Genomic DNA, 20,163 nt, shown 5'->3' on the forward strand with positions numbered 1-20,163 from the left:
CAGTGCAGCGGATGGTGACTTGCCTTGTCCCTTCCGCATACCAGCACTGTTTAATGGCTTGAAAGATGTATGTATGCTGTGCGTGTGTATGCTGTGCGTGTTACTGTGGTGCTCATGCGTGGGGGAAGGAAGGGAGGAAGCGTAGGGGTTGCCCCAACAGCGTCCTTTGCATGCATGCTGCACGTTGTGTGAAATACTTGCTATTCGACCGGCGTTTCTTTGAGACTCGCGTGCTCGCGGGAGGACTGGCCTTTCTTCCCCTTCTCTCTGTCTCAGTAATGCGCTTAATCTCACTGTAAAAGGGCGCCCATTCCCAAGCATGTGTAATGTACCAACCACAGTGCGCGAAGTGCCACGGCGGGGCGGGTGCGTCGTATGCGCACGTACACGCACCCGCGGCGGCGCGAGCACGTGAGGTGTGCGCCTCGCGTCGTTTGAAACTCGCGTGGCACGCGGGCGTACGCATGTGTAAACATTCAGGGCCCATGACGCAATCGCGCGTGACGCGGCCGCGCTGCGTTCTGTTTTTGGACGGCGCCGGCGCGCGTGCCTGTCCCGCGCTCGCGGTGAACTTCTGGCGCGCCCCGTAGCTGGCATTGTGTGACGCCTTTGTTCTCCCACCCACATCGCGCGGTGGGCGCCTGCTGTCAGTCGGCGCCGCTGCATGGCCCGGGGCGGCACGACCGTGCAACGTCTCGGCTCTGGTGCCCGATAAATTCATTTATTCATTGCTATAGCAATTATATGCACATTCGAGGCACGTTGTCGCAGCCGTGCTGATGCGGCCCGCGCGCTCAGACGCGAGCAACGCGCAGTGCGTTTTTCTGCAACAAAAAGAGGTCTAGCTAAGCGGACGCATCGTCACGCTCCGGTCTATCGGCATGCTGTCGGCTTTGCAAGAGATACAGGGCGCCGTTCTGCCTACCGCTACTGGCATGAGCGTTGCGCGCACACGCTAACGTTCCTGCTGATCAACGGTGTGCATACCATACCCTGGCGCATGCACGGGTCCCAGCGGAACAGGCAGCGAACGTCAAGCTGAAGCCATCTAATCATTTCATTGGGCGCCGACAAACGCAGAGTGTCCCGCCGGTCTTGTCTCGAGCATCATCGAAGAGCGACGCCTGTCGGCGGCACTCCTCAGTGCGCGCCAGCGTGGTGAGGAGCCTGGTATGGTTGCTAGGGCGCTGTTTCTGCCGCGCAGCAGCAGTTGCCTCGCGTGCTGCGTCGCGCCAACATGTCGCCTCCGTATATAGTCACGCATATAGTTAGAATGTATGTACGCGAGAGTATTGTGTAGGCGTTTGCGTCCGTGCGTGGCGCTCGTGCGTATCCGCTGCGCTTAGTGTCAGACATAGAAGAGACACTGCACAATATCGTGCGATGCTTGCTGTACGGATCTCATACTCACTCCGCATTTTTTTCTTATTTTTTTATATCTCGCCATTGCCATTACTTCGAATTTGTCTATACGATCTGCCCACGTTCCCGTGTGCCACGCGATACCTCGAGAAGGTCCGCTCTTTAATTGACGCGTGCTTTCGCCGGCCCGCATGATGACGTCCTCGTTGACGTTCCCTTTCCCGGCATTCGCAGACGAGCTGCCCGCGGAGAGCTCGGCCGTCGTGCACCCGCAGCGAGTGACCGCAGGCGGCCGCTTCCTGAGCCACGCGGTTCACCACGCCGCCAACGCGCAGCACGCCGCCCGCCGGCGCAGGTCCCCGGAGCTGGGAGTCGAGCTGGACCCCGGCATCCACGTGCGGCTGCCGCTGCCGGGCGCCGAGCCGCCGCTCCTGCTCCGTCTCGAGCCCAACGGCCGCCTCCTGGCGCCCGGCTTTGTGCTGGAACGCCGGATCGGCTACGGATTGTCTCCTAGCTACGGCGTGCGCAACCTGACCCGGATATCCAATCCGGGCTGCTTCTACACGGGTTCACTGCGCGGTGGGAACGGAAGCCTGGCGCTGTCCACCTGCAATGGCCTGGTGGGTTGTTCGCCATCCCCGCTGTCGCTCTCGCGCGCCCCGCGATCGCGGCGAGGACGGGTGTTGCGTGGACGTGTTCCGTGCTGAAACTGGCGTGTCCTCTTTCGCGTGCACGAAGAGCGCCCGCGAGGAGCTTTTCGCGCAACGCCGCACGCTTGCTTCAAGGGGAAACCTAACCCAGTGGAGTGGGTTAGACCCTGGATGCTGTCAAGCGGTGGCGTTGCAAGGAAAACTAAAAAAGAAAAATATTCGTTGTCGTCGACACGATGCGGCATTTGTATGCGTAGTGGTAAGATGGAAACGTGGGGCTCTTTAGGGATGGCTTTTCCAAAGACGCCTCTAATAAGCGACGACACTACGCACAAACGAGGTCATACAATCTTCAGAAAAGCAATAAGAAATTGCCTATAGAAAAATAATATCTACACGCCTTGTCGCTCACGTCATCACTTAAATGCAGTCGGCACTATGTTATGTAGTGTTGCTTCATGACGCGCGCCTATTCGGCATCCTAAGATGCTAATCACTAGAGCCGAACACACGCGTATTTCCCTAAGCGCACTAAGCGCGAAGGAAGGGTTTCTTTATATTTTCCCCCTCTCATTAGCAGTTGAATTCACGTTGAGAGAACGATCGCTAATTGTGTCGTTCCGTCAGTAATGACTCCTGTTGATCACAAATATCCACGACTTCAGAGGCGGACGTTAATTGTACGGATGATCCTTGCTGCTGCAGTTGCACAAATTTATAACAGCGGCGAGTGACCCTAACAAACTGGGGTCTTAAGTTGATCTTCCTATGCACCCTTCCTTTCAGTCGAAAAATACTCTCTATCCCGTGCTTTTAATGCAGACCTTGTATGAGTCCCGTAATATTCTGATGGAAAGAAATAGGAAACGTATATACTACGGATGCCCTATTGGCGTCATATATGGCACAGCGGCTCGTCGACGGTACGCTGTACTAGTTAGCACACACTGTAGTGAGCGTCGTTTCAACATCAGTTCTCCGTGATGTATCACGGCGACTCTCTCTCTCTCTCTCTCTCTCTCTCTCCACTCAGTCGCCGATAACGAGGAGGGCCCGTCCACCAGCCGCGAGGTGCTCACGTATTGACCAATAAATAAAGCGCACTAATTCTAGCACCTGACCCCCGGTACTTCCTGCGTCGCCGCGGTGGCGCGTGTTTTCTTCGATCAAGTGCAAAAGCACGCGGAAAAGGCGGAATGTTGTATTTTACCCTAAAATCCGCTTAACTTGAAGTTCCCTAAGCGCGGTGTCGAAAGTCGCTGAGTGTTTCTAATGCTGCTCACTGGGGCGTCGCGCTTCCTTCGTTGCTGCAGTTGTAAACATATACACTGCGTTATACACTATATAAGGGCTCTGGAAGGTATCGCTTGGTTTGCACCGCAGGTAAGTACGACTCACTACTACTGGCGGAAGTGTTGCATTACTCCCGCACTCATTCGTATCCAGTTAGGCCGCGGACCCTTTGAGGGCTCAGCAGTGCCACTGAGTTTCTGTTTCCAACACCGGCGCAGTGATCACGAAAAGTATCGGGCTCCGATAGCGGCCAGCTGACTCGCGTGAGCCGGATTCACCGGCGGAGCACTTGCGCACTTTGTCTAGTCGCCAGTGGTTCCGGGTATCGGGGGCGCGCCAGCGAATGTGAAGGGGGACGCCCGATCTTGGAGCGATAGCTAATCGGGAACACGAGTGCGGTTGCCGCCGACCTTGACTGCGCGTGCAACTATAGAAACACACGCATCGCGCCGGCACGGCACCACCGATGCTTGTGCCTCCTCCACCCCCATCCCCTTCCCTCTTCAGCTGGAAGAGATACCAACCACCGCTCGCACGAGACCCTCATCACGTGGAGAACAAACTCCACCGCCGCTATTATTTTGTCGACCTGCGTGGCCCGCTCGTTCGAAGGGCACGGGAAACGGTATCTACCGATGGCGACGAACCAGCGGGCAGCCAGGTGGCTGCGCAGCGAAACGCTCACACGCAGAACGCAAACGCAGGCCACGGCGCCTTGCGTTTCCCGTGAGAGATTCTTTCGCGCCTTAAGAGCTCGGAACCAAAACCCGATTTCCTGATTCAAATGCACGTAAAACGGAGAAATGCTTTCATGAGGTAACCGCTCGATCGAGTTGAATGAAATTTGTTGCATTCGATAGAGAACGTTGTATTACATATACTAACTCTAGGAACTAGAATTTAGTTTTAGAGTCTGGTGGGGGGGGGGGGGGGCGAATTTTCCCCATAAGCTCCCGAAATTGGTAAGATTAAAAAAATGAAGAAAAAAAGAAAAGAAGAAGCTTAAGCACGAAGTTTACAAATCCATAACTGTGCACCAAGAACAGATATCGCAGTTCTGTAAATTGCATCGGTTAGAGCATGTGAAGCCGACAAACTTGATATATGAGCTTACAGCTTACCTAAATTTGTTACTATGCTTACGGTTTTTTTTAAAGTCCGACTCTCTATTTAGTGTTATATTCCAAAGTGATGCATAATAGATCAGGTTTGTCCGCTTTAAATATATTATTAGGTGCACTTTACGGAATTACAATGTCGTTTTTAATTGCCGAGTTTCAATGTTGTAAACTTTATAGGTTACTTTATCGAAGTTTTATTACTTTCAAAAATTCTTCTTAAAGAAATTCCCGGTCTAAATAAAAATCTGCTTGCTACAGTCGCTATATACATTTCAACTTTTTATTTTAAATGCAACAAACCTCGCCAAAAACGCTGCAGTTGTTGCCGAGGGAAACGATTTCTCCGTGCACGCGTATTCAAATAGGATCGGCCGAGCTAAAGCTTTTTCTTAATGCAAGATGCCGTGCAGTAAGCGCTGGCTCGCCCGGCAGCAAGGCGTGCTGATGCCATGGCCACCCATGCAAGCCATTCGCCAGCGTTAATTGGATTTCTCCACTTTTTCATATTTGGGCGATTTCATTCTTGTGCCATTCGCTGAAGAGAGAGAGAGAAGGGTGGGGCAAAGGAAAGATAAGGAGGTTAACCAGAGATTATCTCCGGTTGGCTACCCTGTACCGGGGGGGGGGGGAGGGAGGAATGGGTTGAGATATATGCGAGCAAAAGAATACGAAAAAAAAGCATATACTATACAGCACTATATCCGTGGGCGCTGTCACACGGCCTGCAGAGGCGTTGCATAGTGTTAGGCAGTTTCAACGTCCCACTAATACATTCTACGACACAAAGCGCGCAGTCACAACTTGTCCCACTGTCCGGTGACCTTTAAATAGTGCAGTAGTGCCTTCATAGCGGCTCGCGGTGATGTTCGTGTAGGCCAGTTTCCAAACACGTTGCTTTCCGTGAGTGGGCGCTTGTCCAGTACTGTTCTTTGCGCGTAGAAGCGAGGGCACTCGCAAAGAAGGTGCGGGGTCGTTTCGATGCACCCGCAGAAGTCGCAAAGTGTATATGTTCAACTGGTTATATGCCCATCCTTGGACCGATCCTCCAGAATGGCTATGTGCCGCAGTAAAGAATGCTTAGCTATGTTTACATATGCGTCCTACTTTCCCGCGCATGCACATCTCATCACCATACGTTTTTCGACGAGCATTACACATCGCCTTCGTACTCGTGAGATATCGCCCCGTCGACATCTCATTCTGTGCACCCGCCTGATATAGCGTTTGCACTTAAGCATAGCTCGTAAACTGTGCAGTGCATAAACATTAATATTGCATGAGAATAAAGTTGTGACTAGTGCGGTTCATTAATATAAACGTTCCACGAGATTATACGTTGTATAGGATGAAAATAACCGTAATTTTAAATGGCTGCGTTGGAGTTGTGTAGCATTTAGTTAACGGCTTCACATAGATTCCAACACGTACGTTTTTGGGTTCTACTTCAGGGCCCTCGTCTCGCTTTCTTTTCTCTTTCTTTTTGTATATGCGATTCACCTCAGCGATGCTCCAAGAATCATCCATATGTAAGATGTCAAACTGCCCGCCTGTCTTTGGCAGTTCAATCATGTTGGGCAGTGACGACGTGCCTACACTGGCGCGTATACCGGTAGGAAAACTTTTGAATTAAGCTTTTGAGTTTTGAAAAATTGAAAGGAAAGACGCGTGCTGCGTGGTTCCAGTTTTACTGCTTGCCATCTGTGAACTCTAAAACGGGTGTCGTTTCGCTCTTTTTATTGACAGAAAGAGCGAGAAGAAGGAATCGTGTATCTTCCGCGAAGACGGGCTAGTTGTCGCGCACGTATCAGCCACATGTAACGGACCATTTCCGACTACGTGACGCGTATATGTATGAAGACATTTGAATAATTTCATTCCATTTTTTTTTAATACAAACGCACCCTCAATCGCGTAAATCACATTCAGCTGCCATACGCTTAGGTGTGCAACGTGCTATGCGTTCTGAACGTGCGATCTGAATGCGCCAGTCTTCGTAACGCTGAAGCACTGCAGCGAATATATACCGCGCGTTTCGACATGACGATGTTGCCATGTCCTCGCTGGATTGCAAACAAGAAAGAAAGAGAGATGCCACGCCATGAAGCTAGTGGCAACCGCTCTGTTCGAACTCAAGCTGAATCGAATAAAGAAGCGGCGACACTAGTTCGAATTCCCAGTCTTGAGCAATCAGTTCATTCTTGTTCGTGACAACGCGATTGTTGCTGCGTGTCAACTACAGACTGTCTTCGAGGCTAGTTGAAAAAAACCTCCCTCTGCATTTTTAAGGTATCGGAACGGCGCGCGTCAGTGACAGTGACAAACAATTTTCACCTCGAGTTTCCGCGGGAAAAACGCGCCCGGCTTGTTCCATTGAAAAATACGAGTCTGCATTCCAAGAGTGAATGACGCTGCTATCTACAAGCGAAGAAGATGGCGCCGACTGTCGTTGCTATGCGGTACGACTCGGATCTTTTTCTTGCTTCCTTCTTAGCGAATCCTTTCGAAATACTGGAACGGATATATTGGGACAACGCACATCGACGTCTCTGAACAACCTTCCGAGAGTAACGAGCAAAGTTGCTAGCTCGTCGCTGCGCGACGGTGTAGTGATTATCGCAGTGAAAAGCTAGCAACGTGGCTCTTCGTTCTCAGTGGTTGCCTAGCCGCGTCGATATGTTGTCCCGACATCTTCGTTCCAGTGTTTCGGTATTGATACATTGAGGTAGGAGTGAGCCATACGTATGCGGCCGAAACACCCCGTAAGAAGTCCTGCGGGGGACTTATAACGATTCTTTTGCTTCGATTCTGTTTCTTGTGGGTTTTTTTTGTTATCATCGCTTCGAGTAGCGTATGCTTCCGATTCTGGCGGCGTAATAAGTGGCATGAGAACCAGTGACGAAAGGCGGAAGTAACGAATGAAGGAAGTACTTACTAAGTCGCCATCCCGATAGCATTATCTTCCTTATTTGCATAGATAGCCATACCACTGGCTCTTGTAATGATGCCTTTTTATTTTTTACTCTTCGACGAGTGCCGTCGCTCTTCTTCTTTTCTCTCTCTCTCTCTCTCCAGTCGCCTTTACACGGCAGCCGCGCCTACATAACCTGAAGATGTGTCAGCAACCTCATCTTGCAATCTCAAGCGCGCACCCTTAATTTCAGGATTCAGCTTCGTGAAACCCTTCGCTTCAAGCTCAGAAAGTAACGGACCGCACAACGTATGGTACGTGGACCGACACAAATGTTCACAAAGCATGAAGGAGGTCAACGTCGCGAGCATACGCCTTCGCTTATAGGTATATTACAATTGAACGCGCGCCGTACTTTTACTTCGCGTCTTACTTAACCGAGACGTTTTCGACGTGAAAGAAGGCGAGGTCGCTCACACGTAGATCTGTCTTTAGCAGTTTGTTTCCAGGTGGTATAGAGCGTTTGCGAAAGCGAATACAGCTCTCGGTGAATAAGAGACGATGTGGAAGATATCCTCCCACGTGTCTGCTCCCGTAATTTCACGGAGTGCCCCCTGGTGCGCATGAATAATCATCCACGTAGCTCGGCGGGCCTTCTTCCGCTCGCGCGCACTTCAATCAGCGCCGGGCTGCGGACCTCTCGGTCCATTCGGTGCCGCCGTGGAAGGAGCAGCGGCGGGTACGCGTACGGCGGCAGAGGCGGACAGGCTCGGTGCGGAACGGGGATAATGGTACATGCTTAAGAGCCCGATTCGCTGAACGTTTCCCAGCCGCCCTCGGGCCAAATTCATGCAGGAGAACATGCACTGTGTGACGCTCATCTGGATCTGCTCGTCATTAGAGCCGGCGCGGTTCGCCCGCTCTTTCGAAATAACGAAGTGTGCGGGCTCACTTTGATTATTTGCCCCCGGACCTCGGTTTTAGATTCCTTCCTCTCCTCATCATCGTCTCTTCCCCGCTCCCGCTCGCCCTTTCTTGCATTGTTGAGCGAATTTGCTGAAACCGCAATAAAGGTTTCTTTCTTTCTTTTTCTGCCAGTTTTCATTTTATCTTTTAGTCTGTATTCCAGGAAAGGAGGCCAAGCGGGGATTTGAGCGACGTTTCCTTGTATGTCCACGTAATGAAAGTCAGCATGCATGAAAAAAAACTAGATATTTCTACTTTTCAGCCTTCCTGATGCCTGCATGCCAGCAGCTAGGTAACTCGAAACTGGTTCGTTGTCTCTTATATTTCACAACATGTTTATAGCTTTGAGTCTCTCGCCAACATCTTTTCGAATATCATTAATGATAGTATAACGACCCTGCCAGCGCGTATTTAGTTCACTGGTAGAAAAGGCAGTGTGTGCGTGCTGCGGAGTGAGGAAGAGGGCAGGGGAGCAGGTTACATATAAGTTTTACCTGAAGGCAAGTGCCGCACCTTGTGTCTGCGACTAAGAGCAACTAACCAAATTTCACCAGCCGTTGCCTCGTGATTGTGTTACTCACGATGCTTGCCGCCACAAAATGTGTTATAGAAATTTCATTGCGTTTTCATTGAGTTTTTGTAGAAATTTTATTGCGTTTTCATTGAGTTTTTGTTCCTTAATAAATTTCCTACTGAGCTGCTGTTGAATATCATTCGTGAGCTAAACGTATCTCCAAGCATCGGATAACGATAGCATGTGTTGCGTTGGCCTACTTTGGTTCTAAAAACAAATGTTCATTATTATTATTATTATTATTATTATTGTTGTTGTTGTTGTTGTTGTTTCTAGTAGGCGGCGCTGGCTCATCAATCAAACGCCGGCATTAACGACATGCTCCACTTGCCGGTCGAGCCGCCCCAATTAAGTCTCATTCAAAGCGGTGAAGAGCATAGTGCGGAGTTTCGATCGTTCTGAAAAGTGAAATGTTAAAAAAAATATTTTCAACTCCTTAGCTTAGATATAGATTGGTTTTCGACAAGGGAAAAAAAGGGTGATTTATGTTGGCACTCGTGGTTTGGTCGAGACGGACGCAAAGTCCTGCGGCTGTTTTCGCGCTGTTTAAGGTGAGCAATCCAGCTAGCCTCGTGATGAACGACGAGTTTCCTTAGGAGGTGGATAATTAGAGGTTACTTTGCTCTTGTTATGCCAGTGCGTGCTCACATCGGTCGATGCGAGTTGGAAAAGGTAAATAAAACTTTTAAGCGTGATCAAAAGAATGTATTATAACTGGCGCCGTACATCAGCTGATATTTTACGGGGGGGGGGGGGGTAGAACGAGAGGCGACCGATCGAAATAGACGTCTAGCTTCTTGTTGAACTCATAACAGCGTTCATCACACGGGGAGCACTTCACGGTCCTATAGCAATGTCTTTTCTTTCTATAAACACTTAGAAAGAAGATTAAAAAAAAAGCTGCGTGAGCAGCTCACAAAGCCCTCATCCCTGTGCATGGTGAAACGGGCACAAGAAGTGTGTGACGCAAAAGAGGAATTGTAATAAAAAAATATTGAATAATTTTGAACACAGCCTTGCAGCACAGCTCCGAAGGAATACCCCCCTCTTTCACCTACTGGCAATTCTATAACAAATAATGTGACAGGGTCCCATTTTATGACAAACTCATTGTCGTGTTTTCCTGTATTAGTTTTTGTTTAACAATATATTCAGCGAGTTCCCCGCATTCTCGCACGTTTGTGTAGCGTTTCTGCCCTCGATCTCTCTCCCAGTGTGTGTGTGTGTGTGTGTGTGTGTGTGTGTGTGTGTGTGTGTGTGTGTGTGTGCGTGCGCGCGCGCGGGCGTTCGTTCGTTCGTTCGTTCGTTCGTTCGAATTCACTTGTCTTCATCACATGTAAAGAGAAAGAGATAAATGAGATGCGAAAGTCAGGGAGGTTAACCGGAAGATAGATATCCACTTTGTAACCTTGCACTGGGGAAGGGGTAAGGGAATACAGAAAAACAGAAAAAGAAGCACACGTACATGCACACTGTCGGTATACACCTCGCTCACCTAAAGTGCTATAGTTTTTATACCGCGCTTCGTCCAGTGCTTGCGTCGTTCCTCTTGTGTTGCGTCTCGTTCAAGCAATGCAGCGGCATCTTCAACAAACAGGGCAGCTTCGAATCCTTGGCGTTTGAGTTAAACAAGAAACCAATCTCTGTTGTAAACGACCTGTGTTTTGTTGTAAACCAGCAGGCACTATCTATCTATCTATCTATCTATCTATCTATCTATCTATCTATCTATCTATCTATCTATCTATCTATCTATCTATCTATCTATCTATCTCTCTCTCTCTCTCTCTCTCTCTCTCTATATATATATATATATATATATATATATATATATATATATATATATATATATATATATATATATATATATATATATATAAGGACTATCTGAACCCAAACTAGGTTACCGCAGCATCTACGGCCTGATCGTTCTATCCGCCGTCTGTTGTCACGGAACCTTGTGCAAACTGTTTGCATGTATGCGCGACGCGAATTGTGTAGTACTTTCTGGAAAACACGCCGACGCCAGCGATTACTCTGGAACCTTCGATGACTCATGTATGAAAGCCGACGTGCTAGACCCACTGATCGGATTTTCGACGATCGCCGTCTGTGTTCGCCGCTATCGTTGTGACTTGAGTGTAGCCTGTTTTTCTGGGCACAGGTTCGCCCAGTAAAACGCTAGTTTCGTCATTCACAGTATTTCTACTTTCTTCTCCGTCACTACTAGGTGACAATAGTCACGCATAGGTTTGTAACTGTATGGCATTGGAACGTGTGTTACCCATGGAAGAAGAATACATTACGACAGCGTGGACCACAAGACAAGACAATATTTAGCGGAGGAGAAACGCGACATGGTGCACTCACCGACCACAGCATTTAAACTTTCAGACGCCACAAATCTCTCGCGTTACAGCTCGTGCTCCTCAAAGAGGTAGCTGGCCGTCGAGAACTCAAACGGGTGAAAGAACATAAGAAAGCTGTTTATTTTGAAACGGCATGAGTGGCCAAAGGAATTAATTCGGTTTATTAAAGGAATGATGCGGGGGCGGCTAGAAGGTGTACATTTATTGAATTGAGGATATTTAGGTAGCGTTTATTGCTTCCTTGCGTAATTCTGTACAAAACAGAGCCAGCAATCTTTGTTGCTGCGTCAGTTCTTTATAGGGGGATAGAAGATGACTGACAGTGCTGCCTGTGATTGTTGCGGCAGCGAGGAAACAATCGAGCATATCCTATGTAATTGTCCTCGCTACAGCTCCCAGAGACAGTCTCTCGTGACGGCATTGGCACGCCACGATGATCGGCCGCTTTGTAAGCAGACAATCTTCGATTTCCGGCTGATGCGACCTTGACGCCTGAAGGCGGTGAATACGCTATTGAGGTTTATCCGGTCAAGCGACCAGCTTGAACGACTGTGACACTCCTGCGTTCCTTTGTGTGTGTGTGTGTGTTCTTCATTTTTTCTTTCCCCTCTCCCACTTTTTTCATGTGTGTACACTTCTTTTTTTTCTTCTTTTTTTTAAGATCTTTGTTTCCCCTTCCCCAGTGCAGGGTAGCAAACTGGATATCTATCTTCCAGTTAACCTCCCGGCCTTTCTCATCTCTCTTATCTTTTTCTCTCTTTCGTTATGCCAGCTCTCGTTTTGTGTCGTAAGACCGCCTGCGGTTAACTCTTTTATAAACTTAATGCTAAACAACCGTAATCTAACTCCTGTGTCGTCGGCACTGGCACGCATTTCAATAGCCCTGTTCTTTTGTTCTTTAAGTTGTCACGCTCGTTTGCGCTTTTTTGTGTGAAATCAGCTTATCGTAAACTTTCATTTCAGCCTTTCTAGCTCTTATAGTGACACTTTTATTCTCATGATTTTTTTCAGTTGCTTAAATATTTGTCTGTCCCGCCCGTAGTCGAACGAAAGCTTAACCATTTTCCAGACTACCTTCGGCTTATTTCCGCCTGACAAGCGGGCTTTGCCGTACACGGTGTCTGCGTGCGACAAAGCCACTGCCTTCGCGACGCGACGCCGGCAACCGGCGACTATACGACGGGCTTGCGTGGTCACTTAAGACACACGTACAGCCTTGCACATACCAAAAACATACAGAAATAATAACTGCAGCAGAACAAATTTTGTCGAGGAGTTAGGGACTTCTTGCACCCAGACGAAACGGCAGCAAGTAAACAGACTCAGACGGAATTTATTTATTTATTTATTTATTTATTTATTTAGTACATACTGCAGCGCAATAAGCGCTATAGCAGGAAAGCATTAACAGAGGGAAATATGCACTGCAAAATACTATATAGTGATAAGGATGATGTGCTAAGACCATACATCTTGGATGGCGGATACAAAACTTAGAGATAAGCATGAGTGAATAGACCCAGGTAAGGAATTTCAGTCTTCTGTGCAACGAGGGGAAAAGCTGAATTTAAACATATTGGTGCGTGCAAAATAGGACATCAAATTTAAGTTGTCGGATCATATCGACGATGATTTTGACGCGAGGTTAATATAGTTGTTTTTTGAATGTCTAACCGAAGAGTTGACGATGTTGTGCAAGAAAACAAATGATGCTGTGCGGACACTTGAATAGAGCTAAATTAAATTCAAGGAACTAAATGCACAAGATGGTGAAAAGTCACGATCATAGCGGTGACATATAAATCTTGCAGCTTTTTTTTTTTCTGAATTGCTTCTAGCCTGTTAATCTCGCACTGCTTATAAGGGTTCCAAACGACAGATGCATAGTCAACAACAGGATGGATTAGCGATTTATATAGCAGTAACTTAGTATCTTTTGAAGAGTTGGATTGTGTACGACGTAGGTAGCGTATTTTTTTTTTAGGGCTTTGTTAGATATGTGATCAATGTACTTAGACCATGACATGTTATGAGTGAAGATGACACCGGTATACTTATACTCGTATACGCCACCCCACAGCGCAGTTATGGAAGGAGTAATGAAAAAGAGGAGGAGAAGATTTATTACATTAGGACGGTTTTATCAAAAGTAATATTCATTTGCCAGGTATTGCACCAACTGCTAGACCTAGCAAATTACTCTTGGAGGCGGTAATGACCATTAGAACAGGTAATCACTTCATATAAAACAGTCATCGGCTTAAAGGCAAATGTTAGAAGAGATGTTAGCAGGCAAACCATTCATGTAGATTAGGGAAAGCATTGGCCCGAGGACGGAGCCTTGGGGGACTCCAGATGTCGCAGTTGGCGCAGTTACCGTTGGTGCACTTACCGCTGACTTTGTATTAAACCACGTCACATGGCAACTGCAAGTTTTGGTGCACACTTTAAAACACTCTTGTTTAGTGTCTGGGTATAGTCAACCAAACGATATCTTCAGTTGTTCTGCTTGACCATCTTCCCGATTTATTTTTTCCCCTCCCCACATGCTTCCCTCTCACCTGACTCAGCTTCTCATCTTCGTTGACAGGCCGGCTTCGTGCGCACTGAGCGCGAGGACTACCTCGTGGAGCCGCTAGAGCCGCCACGGGGTCACGACCCCCAGCCTCATCTGGTGTACAAACGATCCGCCCCCTCGGGCGGTGATTTTCCCGAAGAGTGGCTGTCGCGCGCTCAGGCCTCGCCGTCCTTCTGCGCCACCAAAGGTGAGGGGCAGGTGTCGAGCAGAGAGACGGAAGGGCATACGGAGAGACACGAAACCTGAATTGCATATGTCAGGCGCGGTGCGTTAGCTTAAGGGGCATTGGTAAGAAACAGATTAGTGGCGACATTTGCCGGACAGCCATGAATAAACAGTGAATGCTCGAAGAAATCGTAACTAACGATCTGCCACTGAGCGCAACCTTGTCATTCTAACTGTAACTTTAAAGGAGTGTAATGCTTAAGGGCGTCGTTTATTCGGGTTTCTGTCCGTGGTTTCGTTACGACATTTGGCACTGGTGCTCGCTGCATGTAGCAGTGTAACAGGGGTTGTTTCGAAAATGGAGTTTTCAACTTACCGATGCTGTTCTAGACATGGTGAGTCTGGAAGTTGTCGTGACAGATGTAACGATCAAAAAAAAAAAAAAATCTGCAAAATTGGAATTTTGGAACACTTCGACGCTCACTGACCTTTTTACTTAGGGCCGTGTTTGTTCCTTTTTTCAACGTGAATTTCACTGCGACATCAACAGAATGAGCTGTTTCACCAGCTTACTGCCAAACACCCATAAAAAAAAAATTGTCGCCAATGATCGAATGTTTGCGTGGTCGCGCTTATTCTACAACTAAAGCGTCTCGTTCGCCACGTATTGCGTGTAGATTTTCCCTGAACCTCATATATCTGCATCGCTCCAACTGGCGCGTCTATTCACGATAAAGGATTGAGTGATTTTTTTTTCCTGCTCAAACCTCGCGTTAACTGTCCTTGAGCTTCGGCTCTATAGAGATTCGGACGATCGAGCTCAGAGTAACGAGTGCCCTATTTTTTTTTTCTTCCTTCCGTCTTCTCCTCTCCCTCCTGAAGGGCTGGTATGTACTGTCCCGGTGCCCAAGCATGCTTTTGTGCATCCGCTGCTCGGGGAAAGAGAACGGCAGCCCGAGCTCTTCTGCATGCGGTCCCGTGGTCGTGTCGCGCAGGAGCTGCGTCCCCTGCTCACCACCACCACGGAGGGTCCCGTGCTGGGCCTCGGGAGCGCCAGCGTCGGCGCCGCCGTCGCCGCTCGGTGAGCCTGGAGCGTAACGTGGAGACGCTGCTGGTGGCCGACCGCACCATGGTGGAGTACTACTCCAACGAGGACCTCCAGACGTACCTGCTCACCGTGCTCAATATGGTGAGGACCACGAGGGCCGTTCGAGCGAGCGGGCTGCACGAGTCGAAGGCCGGTAACCACATACGCGCGTATGTCACGCGCCAGCGGTCGTATGCGCGCCCGCCGGCGTCGGTGCGCGGTAGGAGATAACCTCGGGAAAGCGATGCCGATGAAAGCATGTGGAGAACCCTAAAGGTGTGGCTCGCTGGATTTCCGGAAAATGTTCGAGAGCTTTCAGTAGTGTTGTTGCCTCAATGTGGGCTCATAGTCGAGACAAGCGGAAGCGAACGTGATGAAGACAAGCTTTGAAAATTAAATTGTGGGCTTTATCATCCGGGTATTGCACAGTGGGGTTTGGGGAACGCCGTATAGTGGAGGGCCCGGATTAATTTTCAGCATCTGTTCTTTTTTTTTTTTTTCACGTACGCCTCATGCTCGTTTGCAACAGTTTTTTTTTTTTTGCATTCCGTGCCCTATAGGAATGCGGCCGCCGCGGCCGAGATCGAACCTGCTACCTCGTGCTCAGCAGCGCGAATTCATAGCCACTGAGATACCGCGGCGAGTGAAGACAAGCTTTGGGCCAAACTTGGCGTTCAGTGATATTTTCACACCTCACAGTTATCGAGTTGGTTGACCGGAAGCGCAGCAGTAAAGTTGTGATGTCAGCGAATTACCTCCCGTCCAGATATCTAGCGGCACAACTATCTGGATGTTACGACACGCAAAATCGTTGCGAAAATTGACTTTTCTAGAAGACAACTTCAGGTCTTCGTATTCTGTTCACTCGTCGCAGTGGCTTGTTGGATATATGGCGTTGCGCCGAGGAACATATCCTCACGCGCTAGATATCGGACCGCGGGCGCGTATGCCTTAAAAAACAGAAAAACAAACAAACAAATCAATGCAAAACATTTTATTACAGCGTCCATCGAAGGCCATGTGTTACTTTTGAGGCGTTTATCCCAGTTCATCACGCGGCAGAACGCACTGGTACTGCTGCATTTTTTTTCAAAGACGAGGTGTTATCAGCCGACTTCAGACGGATTTAGCGTATGTGAAAGGATGGAACTCCTGCGCCAATTCCCCTATTTTGATTCAAACGCAAATTGCTGCGCCAAACTGAGCCAAACACAGAAAATTGACGGAAACTGCGCCACGCTGCGCCAGAACGACTTCGGCATGTGTGGCCGAGAATAGCGGGCGGATTCGTCCTCCGAAAAAAGATTTCAGCCGTTCAGATGCCGCCCAACGCGCGACTGCGCCTCCCCCACAGAATTTTCTCGCTTGATAAAATGATGCCACCAATACTTGCATTGGGTCAATAGTTTTGTTTGATGCAATTAAAAGCAGCCGGCATATTGATGGTGCTGTAGGCTTCTTATAAAGCAAGTGGAAAGCTTGGACAGGTTATCTTGGCGCAAATCAACTTCACGAGGTTGAGCACATGTGCCCAACCGTGCACTTCTGCCTTGATAACTAATTCTACCACATTATACAAGAAGCACCATAGCGCTACGGTTCATCACACAAGGTGTGCGAGAACATTGTGCGCGCTCCCGATTACATTTGTGAGCATTGGTGGCATCAGGAACAGTTTCCTGGCATCATCAGGTATAAGAACAGCTGCCTGGCGGAAGGCATTGAATACATCTTCAGTACTTTATATCATATGGATCAGTGCAGATATGTAAGTTAGAACGAAAAGTACTGAAATATTAAGACGAAGGTTTTGCTGCATATGTTTTGGCTGTCTAATGTTAAAATCTAAAGAAAAAAATACTGTGTTTTTGTGACAATTAATGCTGACATGAAATACCAGCTCCGACACAGATTGGCCCCTTGCCCCTGAACTACAGTGCTACATTGAACCACGAAATTGCTAGTTTGATAAATACCAGTATACTTGGAAAGTTGTTTAGCTCTTGAATTTTTAGTATGTCGGCGCCGCTGTGCGGTCTTGGGGACCCTTTTTACCACGAGCACTATGTTTCAGCTAATATTCAAAGCAACTGTACACTATTGTCTTCTTTTCTTATTGTTGTGGGGGGGGGGGGGGGGATGGAGGGTGAATTTTTTTTTTTTAGCTTCCAACCACTGTTCCAGAGCTTTCGGTTAGCTCAAGGCGCGCCTGCATGTGTTTCTATTATCCAGTATGTTGTCACAGATTCAATAGCGAAAGAGCGTTATCTTATCAGATTGCGCGCGTGAAGCGAATACTGGTGTACATTGTCCATCACGTATGGGCGCCCGAGTTTGGCTGCAACGGTACGAGCATTCCAATCTGATCAACCGATGCCTTGATCCTTAGATCAGATTCAGAGGAAGCACTACATTGGGCGCAGCCATCGTTGTGCTTTGAGCGTTATTTTCTTTTCCAGTGCAAGCTCACCATACAGTGAGTTAGTTATATTCGTGACTCACTCTTTTATTGGAACTGCGTTGTTCTTCACATCACTACAACTTGACAGTATAGATCTGCTACATTTTCATTGAGTGAATACTGGGAAATGGGGGACTAGGACTTTTGTTTGGGCGTGTGCGTTTATACACATTTACCGCAACAATTTATTTTTCATAATTTACTTTTTAATTTAGGGGCTTGTAAAAGACAGCAACCTTATATTAACAGGAGGTGTGAACATTTAAATGCTTATTAGTCGGCTTTCACCTCATGGTTAGGAATTTCATTAAATGTATCCTTATGATAATTAAAAGTCTATCCGCTTGACAACGTTCTATCTGAGAGGGGGAGGAGGAGGTGGTAGCGTAATGGTTAGCGTGTCCAGCTCCCAAATGCAGAATGCTGCGAATACATGGGCTCGAATCCTGGCGGTTTGTTTGTGAAGACAGCCTTCTGTGCTCTCTTGTGACGGCGAAGCTCAGAATGAAGCGGCAGCCTGACGAAAACGGTCGCCGCCGTCAGCGTAACAGAATAAGCGGGCGTGCGAGATCACACCTAAAGCATAAAATACATGCAGAGGAAATACAGTATGCTCCTGTCGACAAAAAATAGTGATGAATAATGAGTAATGTTTTTAAGTGAGGTTATAGACCGATAATGTCACCAAAGGCCCTATCCCGGTGATCAGCGGGAATGTACATCCACAGCATGTCAACTAGCATGTAATCAATACTTCCTTAAGGTCGTAGCGTATTTGTGTTGTGTCTAGCAGGAGCGAGTAATGTAAAAGATGACACTGGCGAGAAAGCGGTGAGCGAAGTCCGCGAAAAGTTCTTGACGATAGATAGCCATAATGAACGTCAACGCCGTGTTGAAAAAGCCTGCGACTTTAGTTGCTCCTGCACTTCGCCAGAAAGGTTTTAGTAGTAGCATACTGCTAGGCGTATTTGGTAACCACAGCGATAGACACACACTTTGTGGAAATAAACAGAGCTAAGGAGCCCAGTGAATGGGACGGCCTTATCGAGCTCTGGCATTGTTTGAAAAATGAATGTGGCGAAGTGTAAAATAGTATATGCCAACGCGAATGAAGCTGCGTGGTCATACTTGCGCGACACGCCATGGTGGCCTGCCACCAGGACATCATGGTGTTGCGGCGATGACAGTTTACATCGGGTGCTTGAGAATAAAAACTAGCACATCAGAGAGACGTCCGAGGGACGTTTCTACGGTAAAAGAGCACATCACCCCCCGCGCACACACACACACACAAAATTAAGCTTGCGAATAGGGGCATCATAAGATCGAGTACTACGGCGCTTGTTGATCTTGTTGAGGATGACGTCAGCGTTTCATTCAGCGTTTGTTTCGGAGAAAATTAGTTCAAGTTACGTTTATTTGCATCACAATGGAGGGCGCAATCAAGCGAAAATTGGAAGCACTTCATTAGAGGGTGCCTGAGTACTCTGTGTAGATTGCGTACGACAATGATAGGAAGAATATAACATTATTATAGAATATGATTCAAAATCAAGTTCACCTTTTAATGCAGTGTAGTACAAAGGAAGTACCTTCACAGTATAGCTGTGGAGGGCGCAAATACTGAACAGGCTAAAAAAAAAACAGTCTTGTAGGTCTGTAGCAAACTGGATAGACCGTTCGCGCCTTGGCAACAGAATAAGGTAGCGCCTGAAGGCAGAAAGTTTAGTGGGCAGGTCGGCCAGCTGGCTCTCGCAGCTTAGAAATCCCGCAAAGGACGCGTTGACGCCATCACGACACGCCACTGTACGCCAACAAATAAAGACAAATTTTTAGAGTAAACATTGCTTCTCCCTTCGACTTTTCCACTGGTGCTGTTTTTGTCTTGTCGGAGGGGGTTCACAGCGTGCATATACATTGGCCGGCAACATGATGGCCTATAGCTCGGGTGCACTGAAGAGAGTGTGCTGAGTGTGCGCCTTCGTGTAAGTAAAAAGCGCTCGCTTGCCGCGCCGTGTTGGCATGCGCTGCGGCAACAGGTCGTGGCCTCTTTTGTGGGCCACGTTCAAGGCTCCCAAACTACACAGGGGACAAATCTTCGGCGATTCTGAGGTCGCCGGCGTGACGTATCCGACTTCGCCGTCCGCTGCTTGGCACGCTGAAAACGCCAGATTATAAATTGCCCCTGGAGGAATTCGTAACGGCAACATGCTGCCGCGATGAAGGACAGCTGTCAGCGCTGAAGAGAAGAAACGCAAGGGTGCCGCGGTTGCGCGCGTTTGACGGGCCAGCTAGAGTGCCGACGCGCGTTAATCACCCGCCAGTCATGCCAAGACGACGACTGACGCTCGCGAGGCCCGTCGGGTCCAAATGTGTGGTTAGTATTGTGCCCGCCAGGAGCCGCAATACGTCGAGCAGCGTTCTTTTTTACATCGGTAATATACAGGCTAGCAATGCAGGTAATCAAATTAAAGCTTCCAGCATGGGCAGAGAATAATGACATTTTGGGAGAACTTCAGAATGGCTTCAGAATAGGTAGGCGTGTAAATGATAACTTAGTTGTTCATACTCGGTGTATTGAAATATCAAAGGTTGAAAGCAGACCGTTATGTGTGGCCTTTTTAGACTT

The 20,163-nt window shown here is 48.2% G+C and overlaps 1 protein-coding gene across 3 annotated transcripts in view; it reads left to right on the plus strand.

Moving 5' to 3' along the window:
• LOC142572077 (A disintegrin and metalloproteinase with thrombospondin motifs 7-like) overlaps positions 1 to 20,163 on the plus strand; it is a 135,148-nt gene that overhangs the window by 38,119 nt on the left and 76,866 nt on the right. Inside the window, exons 2-4 of one of the 3 annotated variants that reach the window (XM_075680901.1) lie at positions 1,597 to 1,982; positions 13,834 to 14,008; positions 14,982 to 15,175. In XM_075680901.1, the coding sequence (XP_075537016.1) occupies positions 1,597 to 1,982; positions 13,834 to 14,008; positions 14,982 to 15,175 (755 nt within the window). Of the gene's footprint in view, positions 1 to 1,596; positions 1,983 to 13,833; positions 14,009 to 14,868; positions 15,176 to 20,163 lie in introns of those variants that run through there. The other 2 variants (XM_075680900.1, XM_075680902.1) reach the window with 2 other exon arrangements.

Source organism: Dermacentor variabilis, chromosome 2 (assembly GCF_050947875.1).
Source record: "Dermacentor variabilis isolate Ectoservices chromosome 2, ASM5094787v1, whole genome shotgun sequence".
In the NCBI taxonomy this organism is placed as follows: Eukaryota; Metazoa; Arthropoda; class Arachnida; order Ixodida; family Ixodidae; genus Dermacentor; species Dermacentor variabilis.